The sequence below is a fragment of the Pteropus vampyrus genome, unplaced genomic scaffold (genome assembly GCF_000151845.1).
Source record: "Pteropus vampyrus isolate Shadow unplaced genomic scaffold, Pvam_2.0 Scaffold193, whole genome shotgun sequence".
In the NCBI taxonomy this organism is placed as follows: Eukaryota; Metazoa; Chordata; class Mammalia; order Chiroptera; family Pteropodidae; genus Pteropus; species Pteropus vampyrus.
Genome location: NW_011888974.1, coordinates 2,882,526 through 2,899,167, shown reverse-complemented (window position 1 = coordinate 2,899,167; position 16,642 = coordinate 2,882,526). Strand labels below are relative to the sequence as shown.

Below are 16,642 nucleotides of genomic sequence, written 5' to 3'. Positions count from 1 at the left end.
CTGCAGTACTTCCCATGCACAGTGAGGAAGCTCCCAGCACAGAGCTGCTAGGGTGTGCAGAGACAGATATCCTGGGGCACACACCTCCCCTGGAAGAGGAGAGCAGCCCCCTCCGTCCTTCCTGGCCCCCTAAGGTCCTCCAGAGCAGGCTGCCTGAACAATGAGCTGGGGGTCCCCTTCCTGTTCTGCCCATCATCCCAAGGGCAGCACTGCCACCTTTTGAGAGGACTCACAAGCATCTTTGCTGCCCCATGTGACAGGGGAAAGAGCCTCCCCACTCCCCATTTTTTAGAATACAAGAATGGATAAGACATAATCCCTGCTCTCAAGTGGTTCACAGCCCACAAGGAAGAGGGGTACCCATAAAACCATCCCGTCCAGGGTGCCAAGTGCCTTAAGCTCGGTGCGAGCACATGGCAGTTGATGGGAAGATGGGTGTCTAAACCTGCCTGGAGGGGAAAAGGAAGGATTCCTGGAGGTAGTAGTGCTTAAGAAGGAGTCAGGGTGGAAGCCATTTCGAAATGAGATAAGATAGGCACAGGCCAAAGGCCTAGAAGAGAGACAGATGTTCAGAGCATGGTCAGCAGCCCACACTGGTGGGGTTTGACCTCAGGGCAATGGGGAACATTGGAGGGTGATGTGTCAGATTTGTGGTTCAGAATGAGCAGGAGAACAGTTTGACATGATTTCCACAAACTGACGGCATCTGGGTACCAGCACCCACATCAAGAAAACATTTTCATCATCTTAGAAGCCCTCCGCCTTCCTCTTCCAGTAATCACCCTCCCCGGTATGAATGCCAACACCTGAGAGCTGTTTTGCCTGTGTTGGAACTTTTGATAAATGGAATCATAAAGTGTATGCTCTTTGGGTCTATCCTCTCTCACTCAACCTTATCTCTATGAGGTTCATCTACACAGCTGTGTGTGGTTTGTGTATACTTATTACTGTATATTAGTCTATTTTGTGAATATTCAATTTATTTATCCCGTCTGCAATTGATGGGAATTTGGGTTATTTATAATTTTTGGCTATTCTGAGCAATGCTGCTTGAACATTCTTGTACATGGCTTTTGGTGAACATATTTATTCATTTTTGTCAGATTTATGTCTTGGGATGGAATTGCTGAGTCACAGAATGGCCTAATCAGCCTTATTGGAAACTGCCAGACGGTTTTTTAAAGCGGTTATTACCATTGACACTGTATGAGAGTTCTAGTGGCTCTCATCCTCTCTAGTACTTGGTATTACTAGTCTTTTTAATTCTAATCATCCTGTTAGGTGTGTGGGAGTATCGCATTGTGGTTTAATTTGCATTTCCTCATATGGCTGAGTTGAGCCCCTCTGCATATGACTGTTGGCCAATCGGATATCTTATTTTGTGGATATATGTTTTCCAGGAATCTACTTCTACTTGGCGATAGGCATTTTCATTGTCTTCATGGTGTCTTCTGATGAAAAGAAATTCTTACTTTTAATGCAATCCACTTTATCAAAGTTTTCTTTAATATTAGTGTGTGTGTGTGTGTGTGTGTGTGTGTGTGTGTGTGTGTGTCCTGTTAAAGAAATCTTTATTCTGAGGTCACCTATGTTTTCTTCTAAAAGTTGTATTATTTTACCTTCTATATTTAGATCTACAGTCCATCTGGAATTGACTTTTATGCGTGGTGTGGGTTAAAGGTCAAGTTATTTTACTTTTCCATTTGGATATTCAATTGATCTAGCACCATTTATTGAAAAGCATGTCCTTTCTCTATTGTACTGCATTTGTGCCTTTTTTATACACTGGGTGACTGTATAAGTGTGAGTCTATTTGTCTTTCTTCGTACCAACAATACAGTGTCTTAATTACTATACTTTTATAATAAGTCTCAATTCTGATAGTATAAGCCTTCCATATTGTTTTCTATTTCTTCTGGATTGCCTTGGGTTTTCTTAGACTTTTGCATTTTCATATGCATTATAGAATCAACCCTCCAACATACACGCCCAGGACACACACACACACACACACACACACACACACACACACACACACACAAAGACTTCTGAAAGTTTGAATGGGATTGCATTTACTCTATAGAAAAACCAGGGGTAACATCTTTACAATATTGGGTCTTCCGATCCATTAACATAGTATCTCTTTTCCATTTATTTAGATCTTGAATTTGTCTCAATGATGTTTTATAGTTTTCAGTAGATTTATTTCTAGACAATGATACTTTTGTGAATGGTATTTTAAATTTTCATTTTCTATTTGTTTATAACCAATATATAGGAATATGGTTGATTTTTTTTTTGGTAAATTGTCAGTATTCTAGTGTCCTTGATAAATTAATTTAATAATTCTAATAATTCCTCTTCAGATTTTGTTGGAGGAAAGAAGCTTTGGGCTGTGGTCCAGCCATGATGCAAGACCCATTGACTCTGAACTCTGGGCTGGATATGGAGGTAGAGAGAGAGGAAGACAGACTTGGCTAGCCAGGTTAGCAGAACCCCTAGGGCCATGATGGGGTGCAGAAGTCAGAGACTTTGTCCATGTGCAGCCATGGTCCAGGCCCTTGTCTTCACGTCACATTTAAAGTTGCTGTCCCGGCCAGGGCAACTAGTTCAGCACACCATGACCTCATGGGAAGGGAAATCTGGCTTCTGATTCTGGCCTTTAATCAACAAGCTGTGTGACCCTGAGTACATTGCCGAACCTCTCTGAATCATCCTCCTCACTTACAAGGAAGGGCAATATGCCAGAGTATTCCAGTAAGTTCCTGATAAACACTGGTGAATTGATTTCACTCACTAGTGTAGCTTTTTTTCTCCATGGGGTATTTCTGAACATTGCCAGAAAGTTCCGTAGTCTGGGGGCTGCTGATGTGGATGCCAGCTATGGGGATGGAGGTAGCTAGTTACCATCATGTTCTGAGGAGCTTTGGTGTAGTCGATCCTTTGGGGATTTGCATTTTTACAGTGAAGACCCCCATGCTAGGCTACTCCTCTCCAAGTAGGAACTCAAGTTACTCTTCAATAAAAGTCTTGGCAGAAGTTCCTGAAAAGTATTGCCTTCTCTGTGATTCCTGATATAGAAAAAGATGGAATTTAATTATTCTGTCCTGTCCATGAGCCCTATGGTTGGGCTTGGCAGGCAGCCACAGATCTATCTGACCAGCAGAGCAATGGGGTTCATTGCTCTGGCATGTGTTGGGGAGCATAGGGGAGGCACATGGCAGCGCTCCCAGCCTAACCTTGCCTTCTCCACACTTTCTTTTGGGATATGTGGCTTAGAGAAATCCAACCTGTATGTGATTATCTGGACAAGTTGCTCTCTAGAAGTTAACCGGACACGTGGCTTCCCAGGCACAGTGCATCTTTGCTACCTGTGGGTTTGGGCTCAGGGCACCAGAGGATACCTTAGAGCTGCTGGCTGAACTGGAGACACCTGGACTGGAGAAATCTATAATTATCATGCTTTGGTTACTCCAGGGGCCTGAAGACCCCTGAGGACTTTGGAAATCCAGCCTGTAGCAGGCTTTCTTTTCTCCCAACCATCACCGATCCTCAAGGCTAAATGGATTCCTACCTTTTACAGAAGCTTAAGCAGGGATCTGAGTGAGGTCTATTTGGGCAGGTTGTCAAGGCAAGGTCAGGCAGAATCTCTTCAAGGTGAGGAGTGGGGAGCCAAGAGCAGACACTCTGGCACCTGTTCAAGCTGTGTGCCCTTGGGCTCGAGGATCATTACCATTGGTCTGCTTCTTCCTCTGTAGGTGGGAGGGAAAGCAGGGTCCCTCATGGGCTGATGCAAGAATTTCAAGTACATGCTGAACGCTCGCACTGGGTCTGAGTGGGGCAGGTTTATGGTGAACACCAGCAATGTTATGTCAAACTTTAAATAGTTTAGTGATTAAGAGCTAAGAGCATGTGCTTCCGGATCAGTTTCTGGCTAGGAGACATTCAAAAGATTTGTCTGACCTCACTGTGCCTCACTTTTTCCATTTTCAAAGTGGGGATAGCAATCTAGTGCCTGCCTCAGGATTGCTAAGTGGCTTACACAGAAAGAATGGGTGTAAAGGGTTTAGGTGAGGGCCAGACCCAGAGCAAGTGCTCAGCAAATGTTTCACTGGCAGTTGTCAAGGCTCGGGTCTACCTCCTCAGGAATCCCTCTTGATCTCCCATAGCTGGGATCGGCCCCACCCTGCACAGGAGAGTCACACGGATAGGCACCGCCCCTCAGCATGGTCACTTACATGTACAGAGGCCCTTAAGGATGAAGCCCCTTGTCCCTGGGTCCCTGTCAAGGAGAAAGTGCTTCTGTAGAAGGCATGAAATACTAAGTAGGATTGCTAAAATTTTGTGTTTTTATTACTAAATCTGACAGCACTATCTTTAAGGCAGCTGGAGCTGAATCATGGAACCCGCCTAAGAGTTCAGGAGCCCCTGCTCTGGTTCATAAATCTAGTTAGGGCCTATTTGTAGGTAGGGCCTTGTTTCAGTCAGGTTCTCTAAAGAAGCATTAATAAGGGGTGTGTGTGTGTGTGTGTGTGTGTGTGTGTGTGTGTGTGTGTGTGTGTGTATCTATATATCTCTGTCTATGTACCTAACTAGCTAGCTATCATCTGTCATCTATCTAATCTATCTATATCCATCATCTATCTATCTAGTTAGCTATCTATCTATCTATCATCTATTGAATCTATCTATCTAGCTAGCTAGCTATCATTTATCTACCTACCTACCTACCTACCTACCTACTTATCTACCTATCGCTATGGATATGTATTAAGGAATTGGCTTACATAACTGTGAGAGCTGGCAAGTCTTAAGTCTTTAAGGCAAGCCAACAGACTGGAAACTCAGGCAGGATTTGCCCCTGCAGTCTTGAGGCAGAATTCCTACTTCTCTGAGGAACCTCAGTTTTGGCTCTTAAGGCCTTCACCTGGTTGGATGAGGCCCACCCACAGTATCCAGCTTAACCTTTACTTAACGTCAACTGACTGCAGATGTTAACCACATCTACAAAATACCTTCACGGCGGCATCTAGACTAGCGTTTGATCAAACAATGGCATAGACCATGGCTAGGTTGACATAAAATGAACCTTCACAGGCCTTCAGCCTCCTTTCAGCCAACGAGTCTCAAGGGTGCTAATCCTAGGGGGTTATCGGTGTGGGGGACTGGTTCCTCTTGCCCCAGACCAGAAATGTGAGCTTCGGAGCCATTCCCTCATGTGCTTTATGACATGTGTTCACATCGATCTCTTCTGAGAGTGTTACAGTTCTCAAGAGTGGGTCAGGGAGAGAGTGTCAGGCCCTTTTTACAGATAAAGAAACTGAGGCTCAGTGTTCAATGACTTTGCAAAGATGATGGCTTGTTAGTGGAACCACGTCTTTAGATTCTTCTTCACCTTCAGAACAGATGCAAATGTTGCCTTGCAATGCAGGAAATCCCCCAGTGAACCAAGAATGGGTCTTACTGCCTGTGGTGGATGGTTAGGTCCTAGACTGAGGGAGGAGACCTGAGGTGGCTCATCTGCCATGAGGCCATGAATTTGGCCAACTCCCTTTCCCTCTCTGGGCCTTGGTTTCCCTACCTGCAAATGATTTTCAAGGTCTTCACCCGCTCTGCTCAGAAGACTAAGAACTATGAACAAAAGACCCTCAAGTGATGCCTGTTTCTTTCATCTATGGATATTTATCAAGAGCCTACTGTGTGCCTGCTAACATGTAGAACCAGAGCCGGGTTCATGCAGAGGGAAACAGAGGCCACCAGCTTCACATGAGCAGGGAGCCACCCTCAGCATGGTAGTGGCTCCAAGGGGAGGAATCACTGAGCCAGGAGCTCAGAGCTGGAGAAGGTGGAAAAGCCAGGGACCCAGGTGCTGGTCACTCCCTGGGAGCCAATGTTAGGAGCTGGGGAAAGGGACCAGGCAGGCAGGTACCACACCCGCTCTGTTCTTCCACCCTACACAGCAACCCTAATAAGGTAGGGATGACTGGCTTGATTTTTAGATCGGAAAACTGAGCCAAAAGAATAGAACATCACCCAGAAATTTAAGAAAAACAAGGGTAAAACACCCATAATCCTACCACTGCAACTATTTCTTTGCCTCCCCTTTTGGGCTGCCTCCCTGTGTTTGTTTCTATGTATGAGGTAGGGCTGCTTTGTCTCCTGGTCTTAGTAGAGTGGCCTTATGTAGTAGGTGTCCCATGGCGCCTAGCAGCACAGTCTCCCTGGTCACCTGAGCTGGGTGCTCCAGGTGTGTCCCTTGTGTGTCCTCCTGCTATAGTTGAGCCTCAGTTGGTGTTTGCACGTCAGTGGGAAGGAGTGACCTTCGGGCCGATTGGTTGTGAGGACTGGCCATGACTGCGGTGGAGGGGCTGATGTTCAGGGGCTGACCCTACGGAGCAGGATTCACTTTAGCAGGGCTCTGGTGTCTGCCCAGTCTGCCCTTTGGGTGCGGCCTAAACTTGAGTGGCCTCAGTCTCTTCAATGGGACAAGAGATAGGCTCAGCTGAGAAACTGAGGCCACTCCAGATCTGCTTGTTCCTGTGGTTCCCTGTGAACATTTACGACCAACCCACCTGCCCTGCTCCCTGTCCCCACAGCATCTGACCCCATTGACCTCCTTGGAGCTTCCTTCTCCTAACAGGGCCTAGGAGTCTTGGTTAGGGTCAAAGTTCTCAGTGGGATTTTAGGGCTCTCCTCTAGCCAGATCCCGTTGGGTTGGCAACATCTATCCTGCCTGCAGACCCATCTCCAAGACCTCTTACAGAGAGAGCTGGGTCTCTGGGGACAGGACCACCCATCTGCCCTGGTTCCTCCTGTTGGGGTCTTGTGGCCCAAGCCTCAGAGTGGGCCACTCTGCCTCTTTAGATGCCTATTCAGTAGCCAACACCTACTCTATGGATGAAGCTCCTCTCAGGAGCCAGGCTTTGGGATTTCAGCCTCGTTTTGGAGGCAGGTCCTGAATTCTGGGTGCAGGGCCATCACTAGTCGCAGTGCTGGCTAAAGGCAAATGGCAGGTGGCTTGGCAACTACCATCTTGCTATGGGTGGACAGAACTCAGCAGTGGGAGCCCAAGGGTGAGGGTACAGGTGGCAGGAGAAAGAGTTCAGGACCCTGAGGCCCTTGGAGCTGATCCAATGTAAACTTCTTTTACAGATGAAAAAATTGAGGTGCAGAGAGGTAAAGTGAGGGCCTCTCAAGCCACACAGTCAATTAGGGGCCTCTACAGTTCTCTTTCTATTGACCACACCAAGCAGTAAGTCAGTCTCTCTCTCTCTCTCTCTCTATCTCTCTCTATCTCTCTCTCTCTCTCTCTCTCTCTCTCATGCACACACACAGACACCCACACCGGTTTGTCTGGCACATTCACATTTCTGATATATACATATTTGCAAAGATTTCCCAACACAGCTTTCTGCATCCGTGTCCTAGATGCTAGGAAATGTGCTGTGGCCAGGCACTTGTGGGCCTTTGTGTGGAGGGGAAGAGTGGCGGGAACGTGGGAATCCGTAGGATCCCAGAAAGTTAGAGTCCTCATCTTGAGTGAGGGAGAACCGAGGCCCAGAGCTGGGCGGGCAGGGCCTTGTCCAGCCACCGAGCCAGTCAAACCCATCAGCACCGTTTCCATGTTTCCACCGCTCTATGAATAATTAGGGAAAGTTAAACAAACATAATTTAATTGCCTGTTGATGAAAGAATGCCAGGGGAACCATAAAACCTGCCTGGTCTTAGAGTGCCTGCCAGGGCAGGTGGCATGAGGAGGCCAAGCTGGCGGCTTTGCTTCTGCCCGCTGGCTGGGCCTCCCAGGCCTCTCCTCGGCTGGGGAGCTGGACCCCCTGTGCCTGCTGACAGCCAAGCCGCTCCTCACCTGCCAAACAGGGTGCCCGGTGCCAGAGCAAACTAGGCCCAGGCCCAGCACACTTTCCAGAAATAGTTTTCTGTGAGAGCCCCAGGCTCCCCTCCCTCCGCTGACCTTCCCCCCTGCAGGGGGTCCTGTAAGTTGCCTCAGACCCTGGAAACACTCTGCTCAAGGCCCCTAAATGCCACTAGAATGTTCCCTGCATGGGGCCGGGGCTCTAATTTAAACTCACTTGGTTCATTCTCCTCTTGTCCTTTCTGCTGCCCTCAGGGTGGGGTGGTAAACTCCCAGTGTGGCCTGGGTCGGGGAGCTGAGTTCAGCAGGCCGGTCTTCCTCCCGAGTCAGAGCCTGTTCCCATAAGACATGGCTGCTCAGGAGGGTTCATGGTCTTTTGCTCCAAGGGCAGGCACCCCCATTCATAGTCCCGCTGCTCACCGGGTCAGTAATAGCACAGGGTCACTAAGGGGCTCATGAGCAGCCTCCTTGGCTTCAGGTGGATGAGAGGGTGGTGGGTGGGGGGATGGATAGAAGGATGGGGAGAGTGTGTGGGTAGATGGGTGGGTGGATGGACAAAGGCAACTCTGTTGGATCTCTGTCTTCCCCTACTTTCAAAGGCCCAGGAATTCTGAAACACTGGGCTGTCTGTATTTAAGAGGTAGTCACTAAAGTCCCCTCCGGCTCTTTCCTTGTGCTTGGCTTTGTTTGCTCGGGCACTTTAGAGACCCAGCTATTTCACCAGGAGGCTGTCCCCAATGTCAGTGCCTGTGGGCCTTTCCCCTCAGGTGAGTCCCATGTCCAAGGAGGACCTGTCCCCTCTCCTGCCTGGGGCTGTCCCAGCTGGAGGAAGCAGGAAGCCTGGAGGCTCTGATCTCCGTTGCTTTGAAGAGTCTGCACCTTGGTCCAAGGGTTTCATTCACTGGCAGCACTCATCTGCTGAGCATTCTCCTCTGCCCTTCTCTTTGCTCTGTGGTTTGCATGTTTGCATTTCTTTACCATCGCTTTCCTAGGAGAAACTAGAGGGAACCGAGTGTGTTCAGTCCCCCATGCTTAACCAGAAAACCACCCCCTCTCTGGCCGGTCTTTGTGAGGTCCTGCCCTAAGCCAGAGTTAGACAACTGTATACATTCTTCTAGTTGTTTTATTTAAAGTTTCAGTGTTTATACCTCAGTCTTTAATCTGTTTTATGTGTTGAGGTTACTGACAAGGTTTATTGGGGTGGGGGGAGTTCTATTCCTAAAAAAAATGCTTATAAACCACTGACTGGGCCCAGCCCAGGGGAGTAGAGAGGGAGGTAAGGGTGAACGGGGCCTCTGCCGCCCACGTAGTAGGCCTTATAAACCCAGGCAGGGCTGGTAAGCAGAAAAAAGTGGATTTCAGGCACCCTGGCCCTGAGCCTGGGCATCCCTGGAAAGACACAGTCTGAAACACCTAGTCCCACAGCCCAGAGATCCCTGGCTGTTCCTCCACACCCACCCTGCCCCCCCTGACCCCACTGCATATCTCACAGAGTGATCGCCATTTTAGAAGAGGGGCATTAGCAAGGTGATTTGCATTCAGTGACAAAGATGGGGTACTTTTCCAAAGACAGGAGGGGCTCATGGTGTGGGGCCTATGGAACCTGCTGGTGGGCAGGCGGACTTCACTGAGGCCAAGGGGCCTCTGCACACCAAGTGAAACCTACTGAGTTATTCAGACTCCTCTCATGCGTCTGTGTCTGTTTAACTGGAATGGGGTTACTGTAGGGTTAGGCTTTGAACTGAGTGAGGGATTTAAGCTTCTTTTGACTTCTAGAGCAATAAAAGCTCTTTAGAACAGCTTTGAACCATCTATTTCCTCATTAAAGAGCTCTGGTTCTCTGGGGGAGACAGATGCAAACAGATAATTACAGCCCAGGGAGAAGTGTGCCTCGGGGTTAACCATCACTGGTCTCCTTCGGGCTTCTGGCTTCCAGTCCCTCGCACTCCCACTCACTGTACACTTTGCTGCCTGAGTGAGCTTTTAAAAATGCGGATCTGATCTTGACTTTTACCCCCTCCAGCAGCTGCCCACTGGCCTCAGGAGAGATTCTCTGACCAGAACATCTGTTAAGGCCCAGCACACATCTCCAGAATTGGTGGCCCAAGGGGTGCTGTGATTTGGCCAGACTGTTGGCAGACCCCTGTTCTCAGCCTTGTTCTTCCCTCTGCTAAACCTGCCTCTCTCTGCTTCCTTACCTGGCCAATCACTGTGTATCCCTCAGGCTTCACCTTAGATGCCACTGCCTCCAGGATGCCCTCCCTGACCACACCCCACACACTAGACTAACTTTGGCATCCCCAATGATGTTCTCTTGCACGTTCTGTTCTTTACAGCCCTAGCATAGACCTTACCAGCTTGTGCCTATTTTCCCATCTCCTTCCCCAGACTATAGTTCTCAGAGTCAGGGAGCACATTTCATTTACTATCCATTCACAACTGTCAGATGTCTTTGAACTCATACTTTTTCCAGGTGCTGAGATTCATAGGCAAACAAAATAGACAAAGACTCCTGCCCTCATGAAACAGGCTGACAAGGCATCCAGGTACTGGCTCAGTGCTGGCTCTTTGGTGAATAAATGGATGGTACAATGTGTGTGGATGCTCAGAAAGAAGGTGCGGAGGCTGGGCAGGCTACATGGAAGGTGGGATACTGAGAGTAAGGCCCTGAAGGATGGGTAGGAGTTTTCCAGACATACCAATCAGAGATTTCCCTGCCCGATTCCAGAGGCTGTTCTAGAGGCTGGGCTGCTCTCTCCCCAGGATCTATAGTCCACTCTCACCTGGGCTCTTCTCTTTCAGAATGCATGAACTGTACCCGGCTCAGCGACATGAGTGAGCGGCTGATCACGCTGGAGGCCAAGGTCAGATGGCCTGGGGAGCCTGGGCCTGGGGAGCTGGCTGGGAGGAGGGTGCATCAGGTATCTGTAGGCCTGAGCATACTGATCCCAGGGGTTGGGTGCTGCTGGGGCCTAGGTGGCTCTGGGTGACCTCTTCTAGGCTGTGTCAGCCTCCTGAGGTCAGGGAGGGGATTGGGGAGAGCAAGAAATCTGAAGGTCCTGGGTAGCAGTCTAGTCTTGGTGCAGGGAGGCTGGATGCCCAGAAGTTGACTCCTCAGTAGAAAGGAGAGGGAGTGGCTGTTCTCCTAGGGCTGCTGCCCCCCACTCTGGCTCCTCCTCCCACTGTGTGGTGCTGGGCTGGGCACAGAGGAGCAGCTGGAGGAGGAGCCTCCCAGCACCAGCCAGCCCTCGGTATGACTGCATCAGGGAAAGGAGCAGGTCACCCCAGAGTCAGAAGGACTTGATAAAGTATAAGTATCTGAGAATGGCCCTAGATGGGCACCGGGCAAGAAGAGAGGAAGTAAGTCAGGGAAGGGAAGGATGAGCAAGGTGCAGGTATATTGCTGGGGCAGGTTATCCATGAGGGCCCCTCGGGGAGCCAGTGCAGAGCATGTTGCAGAGCGGGCCTTCAAGGTATGAAGATACTCCCATCCTTCACTGAGTGAGGCATCTGCTCCGTGGTATTATCTGTCACTCTGGCCTGCCCTCAAGCTCATTCACGTGGCCATAGAAAGCCCTTGGCAGGTACAAGTAGGGAGAAAGCAAAGCAGTGGGGGACATAGCTATGCCCCAGCTGGGCCCGTTCTCCTTAGTACCCCATAGGGTCTGAGAGCAGGTGCTGGGTGACTGGCTAAGAGGGGCTGGGCCTAGGGGAGAATAGGCCTCCAATTCTCCACTGAGCAGCTTGGGGCAGCGCCGGGGGTGGGGAGCAGAGGTGGATGTCTCCTGGCTCCAGGGCAAAACCAGCACTGGGAGGCTGGATTTACCTGAACCTGAGTTAGGGCTCCCAGCTGGGGCAGTTAGTGCAGCCTGGGAGGGGGCATCCTGGCCTTAGGAAGCAGTGCAAGGTGGCCAGCTGGAAGTGAGGGCAGAGCACTAAGGTGAGCTGGGACCCACACAGCAAGAGCCCTGAGAGCAGGCCCAGAGGTCGGGCCCTCAGCCCAGGAAAGCCTGCCAGTCAGGTCCCACCTGCAGACACACACACACACACACACACACACACACACACACACACACACACACATACACACACACACTCAGATAGACACCACAGAGACACACACACGAACACACACATACATAAACAGACAGATACACATGGACAGACACACATACATAGACACAACATACACACAGATACCACACACAGACACACAGATATACACACATAGACACTCTAAAACACACAGACACACATAGACACACACACTTACATGTACATTCAGCCCTTGCTAACCCTACATTGTCTTTGGCCCTGCCCCCTGCCTTGAAAGCTTGACCACGAGGACACCTGCCCAGGTGGATGGGGGTTGCAGATGATTGTCACTTAGAGTCAGACATACATGTGACCACCCCCCACCAGTTTGGTGATGACCCTCACCAAACTCCCACCTCCTAATCTGTGGAATGGATCCAAGTGCCAGCCCTGTGGGACTGCCGGGCCCCTTGGAGAACTTGGTGGTAAAACCTGGCTTTGGGAACAGGTGTGAGGATCTGTGTTATTATCTATTCCATGTCTCTGTCCCCACCTGACAGATGAAGACACAGCTGCATAGGAGACATCCGTGCAGAGCACATGACATGAAAGCCCCAGGGCTTCCCTTGTCCCTGGCCCCTTCTGTAGGCAGAGGTTCCTCCAGCAACCCAGGCTTCTGTGCACAGGCTGGGGGTGGGGACCTTGTGTCCTCCTGGGGTTCAGTGGCTCTGTGGGGATAGAAGAGTTGGGGATAGAAGGCATCAGGGAGTAGATGCTGCCATGTGGGCCAAGCTAGGGGTAGGGCAGCCTTAGGAGGGATTGGGGGGTCCTGGGGAAGATGCTGGGGCAAACTCTGGCACCTGTGATTTCAGAAAAGACAGGGTCCTAGGCCAGCTGCCTGACGAACATTTTCCAGGCACCTGAAGCCTCCACGTGGTTTGGCAGAGAAGTGGCCCACAGCCTGCCCTGGCCCCAGCCCAGCACCTTGGGGTGTTAAAAGTCACAGCTCTGGGGGAGGACTGGCACAGTGCCAACTGTCCCCACCCACCTGGCCCTCAGCCATGCCCTCCTGCCATGAGCAATTCCTTCCCCAATCCTCCTGGCCCTGATAACTCCCTCCAACTCTGCCCCAGCAGCACAGCCTCAGGCAGGAGGCTGGGGCCAGGCTTGCTCTCTGGTCCTGAGGATTGTGATGCCTTTGGAGTCCTCAGGAGATGGGGCAGGAACAGCAGGAGGTGATGGAGGATCCAGGGCTAGAATACCTATCATAGCAATAACCCTGCCTTGGCTGGTCCCTTCTCAGCTCTGGGCCTCAATTCGCTGCCCTATAAACTGGAAATTGAAGGAGTCACTTTTCTGCCCCTCCCTGGGTCATTTTGAGGCTGGTATACAAGGGGGAGCTTAGATGGCTCTTGCATGGGGCGTTGGGGAAGGCAGCTTGAGTATGGGATGTGCAGAGAGGTGGCCACACCACCCTCTTTCCAGATTCTCAGGTAGGGCCTGAGAGAGTCCTGTTTCAGTTCCTGCGTCTTGTCTGCGTCACTTTCCAGCCGCCTACCTGCCTGCTCCATGCCCAAGTATCTCTTAGAGAGACAGAGCCACTAGGAGTAATGGCCTGGGTTGGCGGGCCTTGAGAGGCAATGGCCTAGAGAGAGAGGGAGACACAATTTGGGTGAGTTGTCAGATCAGTGCAGCAGCCCCAGGGTCTTTGCCATGGACAAATGAGCCTGCAGGGGTCAGAGCACATGGAGCTGGGATCAGCCAGGCCAAGGCTGGGGTCTGATGGCTAACAGCAGAGCCAGGTAGGCAGACCCCAGATGGTAGCCAAACCAAGCAGTTGACATAAGAGAGCAGCAACCCGAGGCCTGGAAGCTAAGGCTTCTGCTCCCTCAGACAAGAAGCCTGTTTGGTGTGTCAGGAGGGATGCATTCAAGGGCCAGTAATAGAAACCTAGCTAATGGTAGCTTATTCCTAAAGGACATGTATTGTTTGTTCAAAGGTCCAGGAGTAGGTGGTCCTGAGATTTGTTTGGTGGCTCAAGAACCCAAGCTCTTCACAGCCTTCCCCTTCCTCATTAGTGAATTGTCTTTTGGCTTCATGGTCCATGCCTCATGGTTACAAAGTGACTGCTGTAGCTCAGGGCATCACATCCTAACATCTTGTTCAAAGGCAGGAAGTAGGGTGTGAGGCAAAGTATCCGAACAGACTCATTATGTCTCAATGGCTAGCACCGGGCTGTATGCCCACCTTCCAGTTGCTACAGAGCTGGGAAAATGAGTACCTGGCCGATCACAATTCTTCCTCTGTGGCATACCCATGGGTATACAATAGGGGTGTGGTTGGGTCCACCCACTTTGTGTGGGTGCCCGAGTTGCCGAAGGACCCAGACCTAGCAGCTGATCTGGGATTTCGGCCACCCTCTTTTCCAGGGACAGCTGGAATGGCTGTTGGGGAGAAAGCTTCCTGCCTTTCTTATTCTCGTCCCCCACAGTTTACACTCGGATTTCATGGACCACAGGCATGGGAGGGAGCCCGAGGGGACTTCCCCGTGTGAGGGTCACAGAAGCCTCGGAGTTCGGCTGGTGTCTGGTGCTAATCAGCCAGGCCACAGTGACGTCATTAGGGCCACTGCCCTCAAAGGCCGTGGTCTGGTTTTCTTGGGCCGAGTCCCCACGCCTACTGTTGCCCACCCTGGTGAGCTCATGCCCGGCTGGGCTGGGATCAGTTTCTCCAGGCGGTTGGCCACAGCCAGGCCGGGAGGGCTTGGACTCTGGCCAGGGCTGATGCTAACTTGGCTGTGGCCAGCGCTCTTCTGCCCAAGTCCATAGGCTCTGTGGGCCTTGGTGTCTGTGTGGGAAGTGCCCTAGGAAGAAGTGAGCCTGGCCTTTTGTGTATGGACAAGGCTGCATGTGGCAGGTCCCCTCAAGGGAGCCTGGAGCCCAGCCATAAAAGGAGAACACCAGGGCCTGCCCCCAGGACCCCAGAACAGGCACCCCACCTTCAGTCCCTCTCAGTTGCCCCTACCCCCTACAGCTTGTGACTATTCCCTGTTAAATATGTTCATATGGAGTTCCCCCTGAGACACTGCAACTCGATCTACCCCCCATCCTAGTCACTTTCACCCCCCGATTTTGCCCTCTTCCATGACTCTATTTGACTGGAGGCAATCCTGCTGTCCCCAGAGCCAGGCTAAAATTGGGGGAGCCACTCCCACCTTCATTTACCCCCCGACCCAAGCCTCGGGCACGAGGTCCTCCCAGTTCTCCACACTCCCATCTTCAGTCTCACTGCCCTGGTTCCCCCCCATCACCCTCCACCCACAGCCAAGGCTCTTGCCCCTCCTCCCCAGCTCCTCCACAGCCCCAGAGCCCCTGCCTGTGACCTTCTAGGCAACTTCCCAGTGAACGCTGCGGTTGGGGTAGGAATTGTCACCCTCTTCTCCTCGTGGGGTTTCCGGGGCCAGGAGACCAGGTTCTACCCCCAAACTGCTGCGTGGTCTGAGGCAGCCGCTCCTCTTCTCCATGGCTGTGAAGCTCCGCCAAGGCCAAGGCCAAGGCCAAGGCTGTGGCTGTGCTGTGAGGAGTTGGACAAGGCAATATATGGGGCCTTGGCCCCAGTGTCTGCTCGCTGGGTGACCTTAGGCAAGTCACTTGTGGTTTCTGGACCTCTACTTTCACTTTGCCTGTCATGTGGCCACAATGACCCATCCTGTCTCATGGGTCCTTGTGAGGACCAGAGAGGGGAGGGCCTCAGAAGTTGCCGGAGCCTCATGGGGCAGGAGCCCACCTGCCCAATACAGATAGAAACCCTGAGACACTTGGTTCTCTAGGATCCTCATGACGCTTGCACAAGATCACACAGTGGCCACCTAGCGGGAGAGCCGGAATTCAGACTGGTCTGCACAGCAGCAGGGCCTGAGCCTTCCTCACCGGGCAGCACTTAACCTGTGCCGGGCTCTGGGGACAGAGAACAGGAGGGTGCCAATCCTGGCAGTCCTGGTTCCCGAAGGCCCAGCGGGTGGCATTGCTCCCACGACCCCAGCCGTTGACACAAAGCAAGTGTACAGGGGCTAAGAGGAGGACCCCGCTTCTGCCCAGAGGGCCAGAGACTATAGGGAGGACAGACCCACTGGAGTCTTAAGATCTTCCCAGCAGTGAAAGACAAGGTTGGCAGGGGGCCTTGCAGGAGCAAGGGGCTGGAGGTGGGGATCCTCAGGGCATGAAGGGCTCTGGGGGTCATGCAGGGTGCCTGGGACAGAGCAGAGTGGAAGAGCTGAAGGCGAGGCCAAGGAGGGGCAGGGCAGGTCAAGACGGGCACCTGTGAGGGACACTGGAGGTTTAGGGGGGTGGCGCAGGGACGGGGCAGGGTTCACTTGGCATGAGATCCTCACTCTACTGCTGTGGAGTACAAGCTCCAGGAGGGAGGAGGCAGATGGAAGTAGGGATGGCCAAGAGCTGCTTGAGAGCCTGGGGCCACAGGCCTGGGGAGACACGCTGTGGGCAGACCAGATGGCAGGGCACCGGGGCAAGGCCTAGGAAAGGGCTGATGCGCAGGCCCCGACCTCCAAGAAGCGGGGGGGCGGGGGTGGGGGAGGGTGTGGCTCAGGGGAGGCCTCAGGACTCTGTGGTGTTGCAGTGGGCGCAGGATGGGACGAGGTGGGGCTTCAGGCCTGGGGGTGAGGTTGGATGCCTTTGGGTGGCAGTGCCTATGGAATTAGACATCAGTGATCATGATAAT

General features: G+C 51.8%; 1 protein-coding gene across 1 annotated transcript in view; it reads left to right on the top strand.

The window, feature by feature from the left end:
- Positions 1–16,642, top strand: part of COL26A1 (collagen type XXVI alpha 1 chain) — a 186,979-nt gene that overhangs the window by 155,223 nt on the left and 15,114 nt on the right. The window contains 1 exon segment of the mRNA XM_011371581.1: positions 10,673–10,734. Within this exon segment, the coding sequence (XP_011369883.1) occupies positions 10,673–10,734 (62 nt within the window).